At 33.1% G+C, this 22,281-nt stretch overlaps 1 protein-coding gene across 1 annotated transcript; it reads left to right on the forward strand.

The window, feature by feature from the left end:
* Window positions 1-263: 263 nt before the first annotated feature.
* LOC139876061 (uncharacterized) lies at window positions 264-2,318 on the forward strand. Its single transcript, XM_071863361.1, has one exon. The coding sequence runs from the start codon at window positions 264-266 to the stop codon at window positions 2,316-2,318; it is 2,055 nt and encodes a 684-aa protein (XP_071719462.1).
* The last annotated feature ends 19,963 nt before the right edge of the window (window positions 2,319-22,281 follow it).

Raw genomic sequence — 22,281 nt, forward strand, 5'->3', positions numbered from 1 at the left:
AAAAAAAAAAAAAAAAAAAAAAAAGTGTCTTCATCACTAATTCTTTGTTTTTTCTAATCATTGAGTGTTAAATGTAATTATTGGATATAAATATATCAACCATCAACTAGTTCTTATTCTACTAAACCAAGTCATATTTTCCTATACAAATATAATAATTTCTTTCTTCCCATATGTTTTCTTCCCATATCTTCGTTCCAGAGGATGCCATGCCCTGGGTGGGCTTGTATATTGCAATAGCCTCTCTAGTATGCACTCTTGCAATGGCCGCAGATGCTTTCTGCGGTTTTTGGCGATGGAAACATTGGTTTCCAAACAAATATTTCGTTGTCAATGCTGCTTCCCTCACGATAATTGGACTAGCAATGAAGCTACTGGCTGATCTAAGTTACGACAAAAATGGTGATAATTTTGATCTTACCATCGCAAAATTTGTTAGCAGTATGTTTTTGTTTGTAATGATAGCCAACTTTCTCCCTTCTTTAGGACTTATGAATGATAATGAGCTTCTAGTCAATATGGTTGCCTTAGGTATCCTGTTGATCGGTGTTGATATAAATCTGTGGTTCCAAACTGATACTCTAGATCTTAAACCAATCCCCGAGTTACTTTGTTTGGTGATAGTATCAGTGCTTTCAGTAGCTTTAACGGTCCCAACTTCTAGAAAAAATTTAGAACACCAATACAAGAAGTTGCACATATTGGCTTCATATAGTCAAGATATTAATTTCTCCTTCAAGGAACTCGCGCATAATGTTAAAAGGTATTGGATGATGGCAGAAACAGGTAACCCTCAATTTGCTCTTGCTTGTTCAGAGGTTGCTTCTGCTTTTGGGTTTGTAACCTCTATAGTTATTATGTATGAAGTATATATTTTGATAGATTATGTGGCTCATGTAGATGTTCATCAAGATTATGGGTGGTCTTTAAAAGTAATTATCATTGTACAATTAGTTGGAGTTGTAGTAGGTAGTATATCCCCAGTTTTACGATGTTTCACAAGCATCGGTTATTTTCACATCTCCAAAAAATGGAGCAAGAACCATCTAAACGTGTTCAAAGTAGAGAAAAATTGGATCCTCACGCTTAGGTTGTGGAAACGAAGTCAAGTTAGTTCACATATCCCAGGCCGTTATACCAAAATGATGGTCCACTTTTTCAAAAACATTACTTTGAATATTTGTATTGCCCTTCAATTAGTGATTGTTGTTATGTGCAAAATTATATGTCTCATTCCAAGATGTTTGTTGATCTTGTTTCCTGTTTGTTGGTATATCTTCAAGTCATCGTTGAAAAGGTTTAGATTCGAACCAAGTGCCTCTGAAACCAAAATGAAAACAGAGTTGAAGGAATATAAAATGTATGTTTTACAAATAGAAGATGGCGCAAAGCTCACAAAGAGAATATTAAGAAACACGCTCAATTCTATAACTCGACTACTTCAAGTGTCTGAAGAGAGAAGTCCAACAAATCTTATGAAACTTCTACAAGATTCTAAAGGATTCATCGGGGTAGTAGAGTTTGACGACGAACGAGTCCCACCTTTGATTTCAGATGAATTCAAAAATACTTGGAGCCTAGTGGTAGTGACCTTAACCGCCGTTGCTGTTGCACTCCCAAACGTGACAAATGACCGTGTCAAGGGGTTACTTTTAAGCATCTCTGAAGGCATCTATTTTGTAAGACACGTTGAAGAAAATCTCAATCGATGTGAAGATTTGGTGAATTCAAGTAAAGCATCTCGACATGTAGGCACAGAAGTTCAAGTTTATCGAACGTGGCTTGAAATTGATCTTCGGAAGAAGGCTCGTAAAGGAAAAACATCAAAAGAGATTCTCCAATGGTTAAGTGATGAATCACTTAAAATTGTGAATCAGTTCAAGGACAAAAAAAATGCAAGTCTGTACCACTCACCCCACAATTTCGTTGCAGCGACTAGTATGTACAGAATTAGCCAAACGTTATTGCTTCACTACAATGCGCAACCCAATTGGCCAACAGATATGGATATCTTTGAGCGATTAACATCATTAATCGCAGATATATTATTAGCATGCTTTACCAATTTACCACGTGTTATAACAATGAAATGCCATCATGATGCAATAGAGAAAAGGCAAGACAGCATTCGGACTGCAGCTCAGATACTTGGTAAATCCAAAAAGATCCTGAATATCCTTGAAGCGCGCCAACTTCCAAACATAGATACAGATTCTATGGCGTACATAGACAAGTGGCGTGCACTATCCAAAAAACAGATACTGGGCGAAAATGATGTTGCAAGTTCCAAGGAAACGCTTATAGTAAGTGTCGTGTAAACGTGAGTCGATCTAATAAGGCAACCTGTTATTCCACATTTCTTGTATCATTTTTGTGGTAACAAAACAGGGAAGGAACGTAGCCAATGTGTATATAGTGGGGTCAACTGAAGCCAAAATATTTTGTAAATATAATGTACTACTTGTTGTGAATGTAATGTAAAATAAGTGTGAACTTTTGTTTAATCCAGTGTAATCTATGTAAAAAAAAGTTATTATTATATTTCATTTTGTTATAAACCTGCTTGAAGAGTAACTGCATGTACATAGCATATCATGGCAAATTGCAGGTATTCTTTAAGAATTTGGAAACAGCACAAAACACGTAAAAGAGTATTTGGATCTGATGAACTCCACCGACTTGTAGTCACTGGAAATGGGGGTCTCGATTTAGGAATTTGCTAGGAAAGCAACAAAAGAAACATCGGCGTTAAGAGCCAATCGTTTCAAGAAATACAATAATGGCCTCCAAAAACAAGCTAATTGACAGAATAAGAACGTATTTAAGTCAAAAATCGTGTTGTACCCGCCCTTGTGGCGTAGTGGTACACCCAACACTTTGTATGTTGGATGGGAGATGGGGGTGGGAGGTTTCAAGTTCGAGTCCCCTCTCTTATAACATTTTTGTGTATTTACCCGATTTATGGAGTGACTCCTAGGAGGTTTTACCGATCCATATTTCAGGATTTCGACCCGCTCCTCCTACCCCTCGTGATGGTTTAAGGATCGGTTCCGTGTAATCTGGTTCGAGTTTCCGCTAAAAAGTGTGAGTGTGCGTATAAAATGATCGGTGGGTGGGTTATTCCCTCGTCAATGATTCCGAATATTTGTCTTTAAAAAACAGTGTTTAAACACATTTTAAAAACTTAAATATAAATAGTCAAAATATTTATTATATCTATATCACCATTATTATAAATAAGAATTATGATAAAAATTAACAAAAGAAAAAGAAGCTAAAAACATAACTTACAAACGTAAGTTATGAGTTATGAAGTTTTCTTTGTTCGGATTACTCGGGATGATGAATATATTAAACTCTGATGTACGTGGCAGCCTTATCGAAATAGTTCGTGACCGTTTTTCAAACTTTCCCTAACCACACCCCAATATTTGAACATGGAATCTTTCGTAAGAAGTTTATGGCTTCAAACTTGCTATCTTGAGATATTTAATACTTCATCCGTCCCAAAATAATTGTCTACCTTACTATTTTTGTTTGTCCCAAAAAAATTGTCCCTTACTCAAAATGACAACCAAAATTCCTTAAAGTTCCAATTAAATCCCCTCTATTATTGGAAGCTACAATTAAATATGGCAATTAGTTAACAATTTAAGCAATTCTTAATCAATTAAATTAAGGATAAAATGGACAATCTACACATATCTCTTAAATTTAAAGAAAAGTCACACCAAATAATCTTTTTGGGACGGAGAGAGTATTATAAATAAACAAAAAATTGATAAATCACTATCATTAGCACAACCATTATTGTCTACCAGTATATCATATTTTACTTCATTACCTTCAATATTAGCGTAACTGATTACATGTTATTTGTTTTTTTTTTTTAATCAATTAGGTTGATTGATAATATATCGTAATTATAATTATATTTCTACTTTGAAAAAATTACGCCGTTGGTACCTGTGGTTTGTTCACATTTGCATCAAAACACATAAACTTTATTTTTTGCGCAGTTGGTACCTCAGTTTTTCTTAAGTATCATGGTTGGCACCCCAACCTAACTGCAGTCAAAGTTTAAGGGTTAACTCCTCAGATGTGCAATGCATGTGAGGGCAAATTCGTTATTTTCCATTATCATGCAAATGTTTTCTAATTAAATTGATTCTTTTTTAAATGCACAAAATTTGAACAGAGCCATCAATTCAAATCGGTATAACTTATCGAAAAATCTCAAATTATTCAAACTAATAATAGGGTATCAAAGTTTATAGTTTGTTGATAAGCTGTACACGAGGTTTTAAAATTCTAAACTAACTGTACATGATTCTTTTCTGATAAGCTGTACATGATTCTTTTTTATAGTTTGTGACACCAAATCAAAGTTTATAGGGTATCAAAGTTTATATTCAAACTAACCGATAACATTAACAACGATTCAACCAATCAAAGTTTTTGGAGGAGTAGCAGCTGAAAGAGGAAAGGCGGCGGCTGCCGTGGGAAATCAAAAGGTCACCAACTCCTGCACCACCACCAAAGGAGGAGGCGTTGGGTTGTTTGCGGCTGAAAGCCTGAAATCGGGATTAGTTAATATCTAGCCGAAACATGAAAACATCTTTCATTCGTCAATTATGTTGGTGAATGTTCTTTAATCGTGTTTCAGTATTCCAACATCCCGTCAGTTTCTAATGTATATTTGCTTCTTCAGAATGTGGCAAATGCCTTTTCTTGTTTGCTATTTGTTAATTGTGATAATAAAAAGGGGTGGATTGGTTGATACATATTATATTTTTGAAGTGGCTTGTTTGCTTTGTGGGAATGTGTCTTGTTTGCTTCTTCAGGATGTGGCTTGTTTGCTTTTTGGGTTCTTTAACCTATTAAAATATGGAGTAAGTTTTAAATTAAATTTTTTTTTTTTTTGCGAAACAGTGTTTTCGGTCAAACCTTTTTTTTCAACTGAGATTGATCTTCTTATATCACTGTAAGATTCTAATTGATTCAAGTTGTATTGTGAAGGAAGAATATTATTAGAAAGTGACGAATTTGCCCTCACATGCATGTCACATGTGAGGAGTTAATTATTAAATTTTGACTATAGTTAGGTTATGGTATCAACTACGATAGTTAAGCAAAACTGAAGTACTAACTACGCAAAAAAAAATAGTTCAGGTGTTATGATGCAAATGTGAACAAACCACATGTACGTAATTTTTTCTTCTACTTTTAAATGCAAGGGTGATACACGTTTATTTTCTCTTTCATAATATTATAATGCAAAGCGACGAAATTAACTCATAAAAGTACAATAGGGTAAAAGAATTTTTTCCACTTCGTCCATATATGAACAAGAAAACAAACGCTTTGCAGGTGCAATGTAATCACTTCAAATCAAGCACCTAATTATTTAATCCATGCACTACTATTAAACCTAATCCGTCATTAATTATTAATTAAAATGATCAAAAGAAATCAAAATTTCGTACTCTCAATCCTAAATGACAATGCCAATGGGCCAATGCATGTTTTTTTTTTTTTTTTTTTTCCCATACATTACAATAATACTAATTAATATATGACAACCATCCACTCCTAGGACACTCCTAATGGTACGTGTTTCATGCTTCTTGCGCATATATCTAGTACTGTATATGTTGCGCAGGATTACTCTTGTGCGGTCGCGTATAAAGCAAAGAATACGCGCAGTAATATCTTGCGCAGGACTTTTCTGAAAATTAGGAGAATTTGCTTTTTAAAACATAATTATTTTCATGGTGTATTACAAAAATAGAAATTCAAACTCGATTTTTATTAAAATAGGTAAACCGATCACTGAGATGCCGGTTTGCCAGATTTGAGGCCAAACCGATATTTCATTTGTCGGATTGGATATACGTGGAAGATTCTCTTTCAAACCGGCAAATGAAATGCCAGTTTGACTGTTTGAATGGAACAGTATCGCTTACCAACCGCCTACATTTATCACCACTATCCGTGTGTTAAAATACTAGCCAACAAAAACTCGCCACGTGTTCGAACCCGCAAATGAAACGCCGGTTTGTATCAAGATATAAACCGACCTCTGGTTCACTGTATTCTATCATTTTCTCTGTTATCCCACAATTTTTCACAACATAATACGATTTTACAATGAATCCCCTACAACCTCGAGCAACTCTGATCGATGAATCACTTTTTTTTTTACAATCTAAAGGAACTCACAGATCGTATAAGGTTTTTATGGGTGTTGTTCAAGATGTTCCTGACCCTAAAGCAGAAAAAGTTAAACCAAGACGATCGGATCGGGGTTTATGGCATCATATAGAAGGTCTCCAAGTTGCAGACGAGTTTATAGATGAACGGGTGTACGCTTATATTGAACAAACGAGTTTTGGGGAAATTCTTAAAATAGGATACCAACTAGTGGATCACGCTCTTATTTCAGCGTTGGTTGAACGAAGGCGCCCGGAGACGCATACCTTCCACTTCCCGATTGTTAAATGTTTTTAACCAATTAATTTGTATTTAAATGTAACAACCCGCCTTTTTTCGTTTACTTTCCGTTTAATTATTTTAAAGTCCGTTATTTAATTATAACATCTCTCGTTTACTCTACGTATTTAAGGTAATTCGTTTGGTTAATTCACGCACCCGCTTTTAAACTCGAGGGACCAAACTTGCCAAGGAGCCAAACTAGTTGACTAGTGTGACAAACCGGAAATTTCCGATCAAATTTAAACTTAATCTTTATATGATTTAATGTTTCCGACACGATAAGAAAATTCTGTAATGTTGAAGTTTCAAAAACTTTGAACTGTGTTCATGTAATCAATTACCCTTCGACTATTCCCGACGATTCACGAACCATTATGTGTATATATATATATATATATATATATATATATATATATATATATATATATATATATATATATATATATATATATATATATATATATATATATATATATATATTATAAATTAAAATATTATATCTATGTAAATAAAATAATATATGATATTAAAATAAATCTATATATATATTGTAACAACCCCAAACCTGTAAAGACCCGTACTAATCCATCCGGACGAAGTCCATATCGATTATAAACGATTCACAACAGTTGATTACATCGCGAGGTACTTGACCTCCATATGATACATTTTATAAACATTGCATTCGTTTTTGAAAAGACAATCTTTCATTACATTGAAAGTTGACTGCATGCATACCATTTTATAATATATCTAACTATAATTGACTTAATAACAATCTTGATGAACTCAACGACTCGAATGCAACGTCTTTTGAAATATGTCATGAATGACTCCAAGTAATATCTTTAAAATGAGCAATTGCACAGCGGAAGATTTCTTTCGTACCTGAGAATAAACATGCTTTAAAGTGTCAATCAAAAGGTTGGTGAGTTCATTAGTTTAACATAAATAATCATTTTCATCATTTTAATAGACCACAAGATTTCATATTTCCATTTCTCATAAATATACGTCCCATGCATAGAGACAAAAATCATTCATATGGATTGAACTTCTGGTAACCGACCTTAACAATATGCATATAAGAATATCCTCATCATTCCGGGATCCTCCTTTGGACATGATATAATTTTCGAAGTACTAAAGCATCCGGTACTTTGGATGGGTCTTGTTGGGCCCGATAGATCTATCTTTAGGATTCGCGTCAATTAGGGTGTCTGTTCCCTAATTCTTAGATTACCAGACTAAAAAGGGGCATATTCGATTTAATAATCCAACCATAGAATGTAGTTTTAAGTACATGTGTCTATTTCGTCAAACATTTATAAAGCAGCGCATGTATTCTCAGCCCAAAAATATAAAGGGGAAAAAGGCAAATGAAACTCACCATACTGTATTTTGTAGTAAAAATACATATAACGACGTTGAACAAGTATAGGGTTGGCCTCAGATTCACGAACCTATATCAATTATATATATTAACTCATAGAATCGTAATCAAATAAGTTTATATATTAATATTAGTAATGTATTTTATATTTTCATTTTCTATGTCGTTAATAAATAATTAATATATATCTTTAACTCAAGTAAGTTCTTAATATTAATATATCAAATACTTATTAAACTACTTTAATTAACTAATTTATTGATAATTGATATATATAATAAATATAATACATATAACTTAATATTTGTTTGGTAGAAATAATAATAATAATACTAAATAAAAAGTTGTATTATTTTTACAATAAAACAATAATAGTGATAATAATACTTAAAAATAATATTTGATAATAATAATACTGATAATTATAATAACTATAATACTAATAATTTTTCTGCTAATGCTAATTATGATACTAGTTTAGTTATTATAATAATCCTAATAATAATAATAATAATAATAATAATAATAATAATAATAATAATAATAATAATAATAATAATAATAATAATAATAATAATAGAAGTGTATACCCTTTAAAGCTTTTTCTAAAAAGAATTGCACCAGACCAAGCTCGAACCCGAGACCTCTCGTTCCTAAACAACCCTTCCAACCATCCAACTGCTAGCTACATTTCTGTTTTAATTACTAACCGAAATCAATTTATCCTTGTTTAAACTGTCTCCTTCCTTTTTCCAAAGAAAAACAAATCGACTTTTATCATCATTGTTTTCAAATCATGTATAGCATCATCTTAATCATCGTTAGATTATTATCAATATCATCACCGTTATCAATTACTCGTAATCATCATCATAACAACACCCATCGTCAATATCATTCGCTCATCATCGTGGTATCATCATTCCATATCCTCTAGTCACCTTTATTCGATATCATCTCCTCATCATCATTCGATCATCCTTACAGAACCCTCTTTAACATATTTATCATTGTTATATCATTGAACCCATCATCAAAACATCATCGTACATTATGATCCTCATCATCTCTATTATCATAATCATTATGCATCATTAACTTATCATCTAAGATAATAATGGTGTTGGATTCTGAATGTAACAAGCATGCGAAGCCCAACTCAAAAGTTCAATGGTTGCAGCCCAAGTGAAAACAGGAAAATAACGGCCCAATATTAGTTTCAAAAGCCCGAACCTTCACAGCCTAATCAGGTTTATACAATTATGTTTATGATCATATAAAAAGTTGAAGGTTAGGAACGTAATTTCCTTTAAAGAGACAAAACTAAATAAAGAAACTCATCATATCTTTCGCTGAATTACAAGGAGTTACAGCAGCAACCATGATTGAGCATGAAACATAAAGAAGCCAGATCTAATGGTTTTCTTGCTGCTCTTCGATTAGCTACAGTACTCAAGTGATTCGCGTTCGAAAAGAAAACAGAAATAGATTGCGTGAGTGAACTATATGATGTCAGATTCGTTGGGTTTATGTTGAGTTGTAGGTTGACGATAGTTTGCAAGAGGGTGGGAGTTTCCAACGTAGCAGGCTGGAACCCTTTTGGGTTTTCTCGGCTTGCAAAAACAGAAAAACAACAGCGTAGCAACAGTAGGTTCAATTAGAGAAAATGAAATGATTGTGATGATTATCGATGGTAGGTGGTTTGTGGTTTACAAATGAGAAACAAAAAGAGAATTTAATACAGATTGTGTTTGATCATGGTTTGCTCGACGAACAAGTTTAGAAGAGAGAAAGACAAAGAGAGAGAGAGAGAGAGAGAGAGAGAGAGAGAGAGCATAGAGAGAAAAGTGTAAGGTGGCGATGGGGAGCTCACGGTTGGCTGTGGTGGTGAGTAATGGTTGTTTCATGGTGGTTGGTGGTTGAGGAGGATGGTTTGATGGTTGGCTATCGATGGTTAAAGGGGTTGGGTTTATGGCTGCACAACAACATCATAGTAACTTTGATCGAGTGGGGTTTGTTAATCAAATAAGTAGAAAACAGAAAGATGATACAACACATTTCGGTGGGGATTGAATTAAATGAAAATATAGATGCTAGTGGGAGTGTTGTCTAGGTGTCTATTAACTACATATCTATATACCGTAAATTTACAAACAAACACTGTGTCTTTGTTGAATAAAACCATATATATACAAAATTCACACTGTAATATATATTTTAAATGAAAAATAAAAAAAAACGTGTATAATAAAATTAATAATAAACTCAACATCCTCAATCTTTGTTTCCTTCTTACCGACGTTATTATTTGAATGTTACTTTTGTGCTCCGTTGTTAATTAGTAACGGATAAGTTTATTCAGAAAAATCCTAAATTTTTATAATAATTATCTTTATTTATTTCAGTCATTATGGTATATAATTCGATCATTAATTTATTAAATAAAAATTACATCAACTGTCTCTCTCAATTTTGGGTAAAATATAAAAAAAAATGCTAAAATTTAATAACTAGATCCTAAATACATTTTTAGTAAGCCTAAAATTTATAGAACTCATTTTCGGATCACCATTTATTTTAAAATCATATAAGTTCGAATTAAACTTCTCTAAATAATAATCGAAACGTCCAACGACTATTATAATCATTTAATATTTATTTTTAATATACATTATATATACAGTTAAATATATATGTATCTATCTACAAATAGTTGGTCGTGAATCGTCGGTAATGGTCGAAGGTCAATTGAATATATGAAAATAGTTCAAAATTTTTGAGACTCAACCTAACCGACTTTGCTTATCGTGTCAAAGATATTAAATCGTATCGAGAGTTTGGTTTAAAATTAGTCGAAATTTTCCGGGTCACTACAGTACCTACCCGTTAAAGAAATTTCGTCCTGAAATTTGAGTGAGGTCGTCATGGCTAACAATAAAAATGTTTTTCATGACGAATATGAGTTGATAAATAGAGTTCTATCTTCATTGATTAATATAGATAAAACAATTCGATCACGTGAAGCGTACGAGTGAAGCTATCACAAAATATCGAGATCGAGATTTAACTTTTGACGTAGTCATGGTGAATTTATTTTTTTTTTTTGGAAAATAAGGTTCGTCTTAACTTTTGACGTTGTTTCGATTGAATTCTGGAATTCAAGGGATTTAAAAGAAAATCTTGGAAATCTATAGGATCTGATTCTTCGGGATTTATGAAAAATTAGGATCCTCTTTAATTTAATACGATTATCTGTCTTGATTGCTTTGTCTGGTATCTCCTCTATAAATGAACTTCTTTCATTTCATTATTTTCACCACTCCAATTCTTTCTTTCTCGATCCATACTTTCAAACGATTGTGAAAATGCTTAATCCAGTTCCGATCCTTGTCCTCATCCTTACTATCGCAACATTGATTCTCCTTTTCCAACTTCCACCAGAGGAATCTACTTTCTTCTACTTCGCCCTTGGGGTTATAGTATTTTTAATTCTCCCGTGTCTTTATGTTGCGATAAACATTGACATACACGGTTTGTAATTTATGTGTTGTTATCGGGCTTTATATTCTCCCTTATATTTCGAAGCTCTATGCTTTTGTTTTCTCTTCCCGACTTCAAGTCAAGCGAATAATGGTCCAGAATTCTTAGATATAGAATTTCGAATGATTATAATGTTCTAAGCAGGAAGGAACGTGATAGCACGATTTGATTTTCAAATTTATCAAAATTACTGAAGATAGAACCATCAAGAATATATTCTTCTTGATATGTTCGGAGGTTATGTAGAATGAAATAGTTATGTAACATGACACATGATGATGGTATAGTCTGTGAATCATCACGTTCCATTAGAAATTCAGCATGACTTACTGTAATATAACCACATTGATCAAGTGTCATTATATTATACTAACTCATGCATCAGTTCCCAACATTACTTCAATAACATTCATATTTTAAGCTCGAAAGTTTACAGAATATAGAAACTAACAGTTTCTATATGATGTAACACTGATAGCACGAAGAGATTAATGATTTCAGATAAGATTAGTTATGAAAATATATTCAGAAATATCGAGAATATTTATAATGAAAGATATGATAATATCTCGGAATATCTAAGATCAAAGGATGATGGAGACTATTGTCCGCAAGGGTTTGGGGTAAGGAGCAAAATATTCACTAAAGACTTCAGCAGGCATTGAATCATTTGGATTCTTTGAAGTCAAACTTATTCTTTGTGATTTGTCCACGGTTTCCTTCATAGCTTCGCATAATCCGCTTTTCGGTACTAAATTTTCTGTTGAGTGTTTCCAATACTCCATTTTTTATCATCATACTTTCGACAGTTAAGGTCGTGTACAGTTTTTGCTGTTGTATTCAGCTTTTTCAGAATTTGTGGTATTGATTTATAGACTGGGTGCTTTTCAGAATTTCAGAATGGAAGATCATAATTCTAAGAGATAAATGTTATATGTTTACATATAACTCTTGAAATAGACATGCTGCGAGATTTCAATATACTGATTACTGATTCTCGGTATTTGGTACGGCAATTCTCGTTATCAGATGCAGATGAGTAGATGATAGGATTTCAATGAATATAATAACTTTTCATAAGGTCAGAGATCAATGATGTTGCTGGTAAGTTTACTGCTAATGTAGTGAGACATAAACGGTTTTCTGGTATTGATGACGAAAGGCAACTTTTATATCAGGGTTATAATAAGCTAAACCGAGTGAAAAGTCGAAGTTGACTTGTTGGAGCTGTGACAAAATTTACTACCTTGAAAAGGGATTGTGAAGTTATTTTGGGTAATAATAATGCTAAAGGATCTAACACAGATACATGTTAAACGTTTACTCAGGTTCCGAGTATTTTCAGGTGCATAGCTATATGCATCACTCTTTCCTTCCGTAAATGATGTGCGATTGGTTCATCCTCTCGATTGAAATGTTTTCAAGAATCATGAAAGGTTTGAACGCAGATTGTAATCGTCAAGATACAAATGAGGTTTAAGATGAAATCAAGTGGCAAACTTGAAGAAATGTTTAGTTTCATATGTTATAATTAATATTTTAATTCATTTTAATTGTCCAATGTTGGTAGTCCACAGTTACTAATTCAATAATTCATACATAGTTTATAATATTCGAATTAATTAATATGTATCGTGACTCGTGTACATGTCTCAGACTCGATCACAACTCAAACTATATATATTATTGTAGAACCAACCTCAACCCTGTATAGAGAACTCGATCATTACTGCATATAGAGTGTCTATGGTGATTCCAAATAATATATATAGATGCGTTGATATGATATGTCAAAACCTTGTATAGGTGTCCCGATATTTAAAGTGCGTAAAATAAATAACAGAAAATAAATAACGATAAATAAAGTGCGTAAAGTAAATAACAGAAATTAAATAACGATAAATAAAATTGCGAGAATGTAAATTGCGATAAATAAAATGTAATCAGTTAGCTAGGAACAATTAGCTAGGAACAGTTAGCTAGGATTTCGTTAGCGTGGTTCCTTAACAAATTTCCTCATAGTTAATTTGTTTGTTTCTAACAAATTTTATTATGTCAAATGTTTTCTTCATTATGCCACTTGTTGGATTCTGATAGATCAAAATCCAAATTTGAAATTGAATGAAAAGGGTTATTCTGCGGTGAACGGATACGTATATCGGTGGTTGTAAATAGGATAGTAAATGACTATTGAATCTGATTTGAAGAATGTACAGTGTAACTTATTAATGTGAAATCTAAATATTCCTCGGGTATTACCTACCCGTTAAAATATTTTCATCATTAACAGTTTGTACAAAAGAATTTTTAATTACAATCATTATGAAAAAAATATATATACATATATATTTTCTTCAGATGTAATCATGGATTTAATGAGTTAACATGATATTAATCTCATTTGCTTTACCGTTAGAATAAGAATATATAATCTCTAAAACATTAGAGATTATATAATCGTCATATCAAACGAAGATAAATGATGTAGAACGATTCGTAGATTGATGATTATGCTCGAGGTACATAATGAGATGTTGAGGCATAGATTGTTGATAGTACTGGTGCCATTATTGATGGTACTGTTGGTGTCGGTGATGTTGCTGAAGCTGGTATGTTTTGCACCTTTTTTTCCAAGGCTATAACTCGGGCGCGAAGCTCGTTGACTTCTTATATTATTCTGGGATGATTGTCGGTCGAAACGATCAGATGAATAAGGTTTTGAATTTGAGATAGTATATAATCATGGCGATATATTCGGGTAATGAGGGTGAAGTTGGTGTTTCGGACAGGTTCGCCGGTAAGTGTTTCGGGTTTTCCGTCAAGAGGTGAATTCGGTTGGTGGAAAGGATCGCCTTCTTCGCGTCTCCATTGATTAAATCAACTACGAACTCATCAGATGAATTGGGGATGGCTGATTGGTTGATTCATTCTGGTGACGCTGCTTTCGGAGCTTAGGTAAAACTCCATATCGGAATAGCTGTCGGAATCCGAGAAATTCGAACTGGTTGAAGGATTCATCTCGTACGATCAGATGAAGGATTTTCGATAAGAAATATATTATAGAATGTAGATTAGTACCCTGCAATACATAATTTACATATGCATATATAATACTAAAATTTCATAAGTTACGGAGGAATCTATGGAATCTGTCAGGCAAATGTAACAATAACATATACGCTAAGATATGAATTAGCAGATACGCTAAGATATGAATTTTTTCTATACACTATTCATGCAATCATTGCAATATGATGTGTCTAGACTAAGAATAATGAGCAAGTAATTTCCTAAGGATGATAAGCAGATGATTTCTGACAAAAATGATAAGCAAAACTTTTGACATGCAGACACGGTCGAAGTCCAGACTCACTAATGCATCCTAACGACTATCAGTTAGACATACTACTGCAAGACCTGGTTCGCTAAGACCACCGCTCTGATACCAACTGTAAAGATCCGTCCTAATCCATCCGGACGAAGTCCATATCGATTATAAACGATTCACAACAGTTGATTACATCGCGAGGTACTTGACCTCTATATGATACATTTTATAAACATTGCATTCGTTCTTGAAAAGACAATCTTTCATTACATTGAAAGTTGACTGCATGCATACCATTTTATAATATATCTAACTATAATTGACTTAATAACAATCTTGATGAACTCAACGACTCGAATGCAACGTCTTTTGAAATATGTCATGAATGACTCCAAGTAATATCTTTAAAATGAGCAATTGCACAGCGGAAGATTTCTTTCGTACCTGAGAATAAACATGCTTTAAAGTGTCAACCAAAAGGTTGGTGAGTTCATTAGTTTAACATAAATAATCATTTTCATCATTTTAATAGACCACAAGATTTCATATTTCCATTTCTCATAAATATACGTCCCATGCATAGAGACAAAAATTATTCATATGGATTGAACTTCTGGTAACCGACCTTAACAATATGCATATAAGAATATCGTCATCATTCCGGGATCCTCCTTCGGACATGATATAATTTTCGAAGTACTAAATCATCCGGTACTTTGGATGGGGCTTGTTGGGCCCGATAGATCTATCTTTAGGATTCGCGTCAATTAGGGTGTCTGTTTCCTAATTCTTAGATTACCAGACTAAAAAGGGGCATATTCGATTTAATAATCCAACCATAGAATGTAGTTTTAAGTACATGTGTCTATTTCATCAAACATTTATAAAGCAGCGCATGTATTCTCAGCCCAAAAATATAAAGGGGAAAAAGGCAAATGAAACTCACCATACTGTATTTTGTAGTAAAAATACATATAACGACGTTGAACAAGTATAGGGTTAGCCTCAGATTCACGAACCTATATCAATTATATATATTAACTCATAGAATCGTAATCATATAAGTTTATATATTAATATTAGTAATGTATTTTATATTTTCATTTTCTATGTCGTTAATAAATAATTAATATATATCTTTAAATTAAGTAAGTTCTTAATATTAATATATCAAATACTTATTAAACTACTTTAATTAGCTAATTTATTGATAATTGATATATATTATAAATATAATACATATAACTTAATATTTGTTAGGTAGAAATAATAATAATAATACTAAATAAAAAGTTGTATTATTTTTACAATATAACAATAATAGTGATAATAATACTTAAAAATAATATTTGATAATAATAATACTGATAATTATAATAACTATAAAACTAATAATTTTTCTGCTAATGCTAATTATGATACTAGTTTAGTTATTATAATAATCCTAATAATCCTAATAATAATAATAATAATAATAATAATAATAATAATAATAATAATAATAATAATAATAATAATAATAATAATAATAAAAATAATAATAATAATAATAGAAGTGTATACTCTTTAAAGCTTTTTTTAAAAAGAATTGCACCAGACCAGGCTCGAACCCGAGACCTCTCGTTCCTAAACAACCCTTCCAACCATCCAACTGCTAGCTACATTTATGTTTTAATTACTAACCGAAATCTATTTATCCTTGTTTAAACTGTCTCCTTCCTTTTTCAAAGAAAAACAAATCGACTTTTATCATCATTGTTTTCAAATCATGTATAGCATCATCTTAATCATCGTTAGATTATTATCAATATCATCACCGTTATCAATTACTCGTAATCATCATCATAACAACACCCATCATCAATATCATTCGCTCATCATCGTGGTATCATCATTCCATATCCTCTAGTCACCTTTATTCGATATCATCTCATCATCATCATTCGATCATCCTTACAGAACCCTCTTTAACATATTTATCATTGTTATATCGTTGAACCCATCATCAAAACATCATCGTACATTATGATCCTCATCATCTCTATTATCATAATCATTATGCATCATTAACTTATCATCTAAGATAATAATGGTGTTGGATTCTGAATGTAACAAGCATGCGAAGCCCAACTCAAAAGTTCAATGGTTGCAGCCCAAGTGAAAACAGGAAAATAACGGCCCAATATTAGTTTCAAAAGCCCGAACCTTCACAGCCTAATCAGGTTTATACAATTGTGTTTGTGATCATATAAAAAGTTGAAGGTTAGGAACATAATTTCCTTTAAAGAGACAAAACGAAATAAAGAAACTCATCATCTCTTTCGCTAAATTACAAGGAGTTACAGCAGCAACCATGATTGAGCATGAAACATAAAGAAGCCGGATTTAATGGTTTTCTTGCTGCCCTTCGATTAGCTGCAGCACTCAAGTGATTCGCGTTTGAAAAGAAAACAGAAATAGATTGCGTGAGTGAACTATATGATGTCAGATTCGTTGGGTTTATGTTGAGTTGTAGGTTGACGATAGTTTGCAAGAGGGTGGGAGGTTCCAACGTAGCAGGCTGGAACCCTTTTGGGTTTTCTCGGCTTACAAAAACAGAAAAACAACAGCGTAGCAACAGTACGTTCAATTAGAGAAAATGAAATGATTGTGATGATTATTGATGGTAGGTGGTTCGTGGTTTACAAATGAGAAACAAAAAGAGAATTTAATACAGATTGTGTTTGATCATGGTTTGCTCGACGAACAAGTTTAGAAGAGAGAAAGACAAAGAGAGAGAGAGAGGATAGAGATAAAAGTGTAAGGTGACGATGGGGAGCTCACGGTTGGCTGTGGTGGTAAGTAATGGTTGTTTCATGGTGGTTGGTGGTTGAGGAGGATGGTGTGATGGTTGGCTATCGATGGTTAAAGGGGTTGGGTTTATGGCTGCACAACAACATCATAGTAACTTTGATCGAGTGGGGTTTGTTAATCAAATAAGTAGAAAACAGAAAGAGGATACAACACATTTCGGTGGGGATTGACTTAAATGAAAATATAGATGCTAGTGGGTGTGTTGTCTAGGTGTCTATTAACTACATATCTATATACCGTAAAGTTACAAACAAACACTGTGTCTTTGTTGAATAAAACCATATATATACAAAATTCACACTGTAATATATATTTTAAATGAAAAATAAAAAAAAATGTGTATAATAAAATTAATAATAAACTCAACATCCTTAATCTTTGTTTCCTTCTTACCGACGTTATTATTTGAATGTTACTTTCGTGCTCCGTTGTTAATTAGTGACGGATAAGTTTATTCAGAAAAATCCTAAATTTTTATAATAATTATCTTTATTTATTTCAGTCATTATGGTATATAATTCGATCATTAATTTATTAAATAAAAATTACATCAACTGTCTCTCTCAATTTTGGGTAAAATATAAAAAAAATGCTAAAATTTAATAACTAGATCCTAAATACATTTTTAGTAAGCCTAAAATTTATAGAACTCATTTTCGGATCACCATTTATTTTAAAATCATATAAGTTCAAATTAAACTTCTCTAAATAATAATCGAAACGTCTAACGACTATTATAATCATTTAATATTTATTTTTAATATACATTATATATACATTTAAATATATATGTATCTATCTACAAATAGTTGTTCGTGAATCGTCGGTAATGGTCGAAGGTCAATTGAATATATGAAAATAGTTCAAAATTTTTGAGACTCAACCTAACAGACTTTGCTTATCGTGTCAAAGATATTAAATCGTATCGAGAGTTTGGTTTAAAATTAGTCGAAATTTTCCGGGTCACTACAAAACCAAACCACGAACAACCCGCGTTAAATATAAAAAAAAAAAAAAAAATTTCCTGTACAGCACTGTGGCGCGGCGCGCCACATAGGACCGCTCGGCGCGCAGATCTGGTCTGTCCAAAAAGTTTTGAAACGCGAAAAAGATTGGCCACTTCCCGACACAATTAGACCAAACGCTTTTACCAACATCTTCAAATATGTAAAACTAACACGATTCAAACATAAAATAAGTTTTACAAAGCGGGGCCCACATCGGCCGTTTTACGAGTTTAATACATAACGTGAGTTTCGACCACCAAAAAGTTTAAGTACCAAACGACACGATGAGCATGGTGTTTGGGATTAAACTACCCAAGTCATTGTCAAACTCCAAAAGCTAACACATCCAAAAAGCGTCCCCTAACAATAAGCGGGATCTTTAATCCAACCGTATGCCCTTACCCTTATCCATGCCGGAACCTATAAAAATGGTAAACAACGAGAGGGTAAGCAAAGCTTAGTGAATGCAATAATTATACACATACATATATAACTTACTTACTTGCAAACATTTACACCAAATCCGCATACATACTAGCTACATAATTGGCATACCTTTCACATGCATAACGCTAAGGACCCCGATAACAAAGCTAGTATAACGATAGCATATAACACAACAATACAATATGCTACAACAACAAAATATAACGATGATGTTCATAACATCCATAGTACCCAAGATCTCAAGGCTAGCCCAACGAATGGTATCGTCAACATCGAACTTAAATCCCATTCGTCTACATTAATGTGGTATCGTCAACACCGAACTTTAAACCCACATATGAGGTATCGTCAACAATGAACTTTAAACCCTCATCAACGTCACTACAATAGTCGTATGGCATCGTCAGCATCGAACTTTAATTCCATACGTGAGGTATCGTCAACAACGAACTTTAAACCCTCATCAACAACATAATATACTCTAGGGTATGGTACCGTCAACATCGGACTTCAACCCATACCCCACAAGTAAATAAACTATATACATACATATATAATTATTCCACTCACCTCAAAGTCTTGGTGAGAGATAACCGAGCTTTCAACTTCAATGTAACGCACCTATTATATAATGCACATATCAAACATTCATTCAAAGTGGTCAACCACTAACTTCATTCTAGTGCCATTTTGACCCAAGGTGCAATTTCAACCCATTTGCACCCTTAACCCTAATTTTTGGGTTAACACCATCAAAACCCTAACACTAGTAAAAATGGTCTTAAAAATGCTTTTCAACACGAGGTTAAGCATTTACACGCACACACTAAACAACTTAAGTCCATTATGACCCATTTGACCGTTTAAAAGTCAATACACCCATTTCGGGTCATCCACTAACTCACTTAACACCCCTTTACATATATATATAAGTGTGCTAGTAATTTGACTAACCAATTTAAGCTCATAAACATAAATTAATACTTTGAAAACCCTAGTTAGTCAACTTTGAGTCTACATGACCCAAATTCACCCAAAAACCCCTAATTCACTAACAAATGAGTTTTATGTGCAACACTAACCCAAACCCTAACCCTTAATACAATTAAAGTAAGAAATTAGGTTTTATAACTTACCAACACAATCACCACGTAGCTAGCGACTAGATGAACGACTTTAGAACTCGCACTAAGATCCGATTCAACCTCCTTCTTCCTTTAATGGAGCTCTCTCACTCTAGAACTTCCTCTCTCTCTAGGATTTAATGGAAAGTGATAAGGTAGATGGAAATGGAGTAAATGAGACTCCAACAACTGATCCCAAGCCTTAAAGTCGGGTCCCATGTGAATTTACCAAAAAGCCCTTAAAATATCTAATTTAAAAGCAAGATATGAGCTGTCAGCCCGTAATGGCGCGGCGCGCCATAATTCTGCACGGTGCGCAGATAGCCTGGGCAGAATTATTTTCTCTTTTTAAAATACACAACGAAAACCCCACAACTTGAATAACTTAAATACACATATGTACAATGAAATATTTGGGTCTTACATATATGTAAGGTATATTGAATGTATATTTATATGGTTTTGAATTTATTTAGTAAATGATAATAGCACTCGTTTGTCAGTCGATCGATATTAAGCAAGTTAAATTCAAACTAATATGATTTAAAAATAAACGGTGATCCGAAATGAGTGATATAAATTATAGACTTATTAGAAATGTATTTAGAAGCTAACTATTAAATTTTAACACTTTTTATATCTTACCTGGGATTGAGCACGAAATTTAGTCCGTGATAGATGACGGTTAAGGAACCTACACGTTTCTTTTAAATCCCCATCATGTTGCTATTTAACATTTTAATTTATTACATATACTGTTTCTTCTGTTTTCTATCACTATCTATTATTTATATTATGATGTGTATGTGTATGAGATGGTTAAAGACACACATCAAACATTTCCCCACATTATTATTACTCTATTATATCCTTATGCTTTCTACCAACTCACCATCAAATTATTAATATGACAATATTACAAAATCCATCATCACTGTGCTTGATTGCTTTCTGTTACAACACACAAACTCAACTATATTATTCACGTGAATTAACACGAGTATAATGTTTTGCTTTTATTTCTTGCAACCACTTCTGTTCTTTTGCTATCTATCTAAATATCTCTATATATGCAAGTAGATATACGTATATTGATATGTGGAATCAAACACCTTGACACCTTTCCCCATTTCACCTCTTGCTTTCATCATCCATAACCCACCACATTTCAACTCATCAAAATGGTTGGCCACTTCTTAATTTTTTATTCACAATTCAATGCATATAAACAAAACACTTTCTACATTCTGTTTCATATCTTAATCACGCTATTCTTATAATACATTTACATATGCAAAGATATTAGATATATACATATATTACATATATTCTTGCGGAGAATAGAAGACTCACACATATAGCACTCCTTTCTTCCTCTCTCATCATCCCAACACCCATCTTTGTGTTACAACCGAGACCCAAAACCATCATTCGAAAACCCTTGTTGTTCAAACCCAAGATCATCTAACAATCAACCTCTTTTTTCCTGTTTGACAACCATAACAACAACCACCATAACAACTCATCATAAACCACCCTACGGTTTCTGTCTCTGTCCGATTATCGCCATAGCACCACCTCCTTCTCCATCTAACCATCATTTACTGTCCACTGCTGTAGTTCACCTTCTGTTTCTAGTTGAACAACACCAACACCCTTCGCTACAGCTAACTGCTTCTGTTTACATTTATCTTCGTGTTACCAACAACCCAAAAACAAACGTCTCCTTCATATATGCTGCTGGTTCTACCCAATTTAAACGATCATCGAAGCACAACACGACTGCTACTACCCTTCTGTTTTTGCTGCTTCTATTCGATAGCTAAAAACACCACCCAATTACTGTTACCATCGAACGTCTTCAACAGTTGATGATGTTTTCTTCTTGTCTGGTCGACACAACCAACGACCCAGATCACCACCTTTTCTTATTCAACTTATCATCACCCAACCACCGCCACTACCACTGAAACACTCGGAAACCACCTCACCACAGACCACCATCATGATCATCGTTCCTTGTCGCCAACATTTGTAGATTAATAATTGGTATATTATTCATACCTAATACTCCGTATAAGTGAAATTCATTAA

Source organism: Rutidosis leptorrhynchoides, chromosome 11 (assembly GCF_046630445.1).
Source record: "Rutidosis leptorrhynchoides isolate AG116_Rl617_1_P2 chromosome 11, CSIRO_AGI_Rlap_v1, whole genome shotgun sequence".
NCBI classification, from domain to species: domain Eukaryota; kingdom Viridiplantae; phylum Streptophyta; class Magnoliopsida; order Asterales; family Asteraceae; genus Rutidosis; species Rutidosis leptorrhynchoides.

Bases quoted from the DNA above. Each gene is read 5' to 3' on its own strand.
- LOC139876061 (XM_071863361.1), top strand. From the start codon at position 264: ATGGCCGCAGATGCTTTCTGCGGTTTTTGGCGATGGAAACATTGGTTT.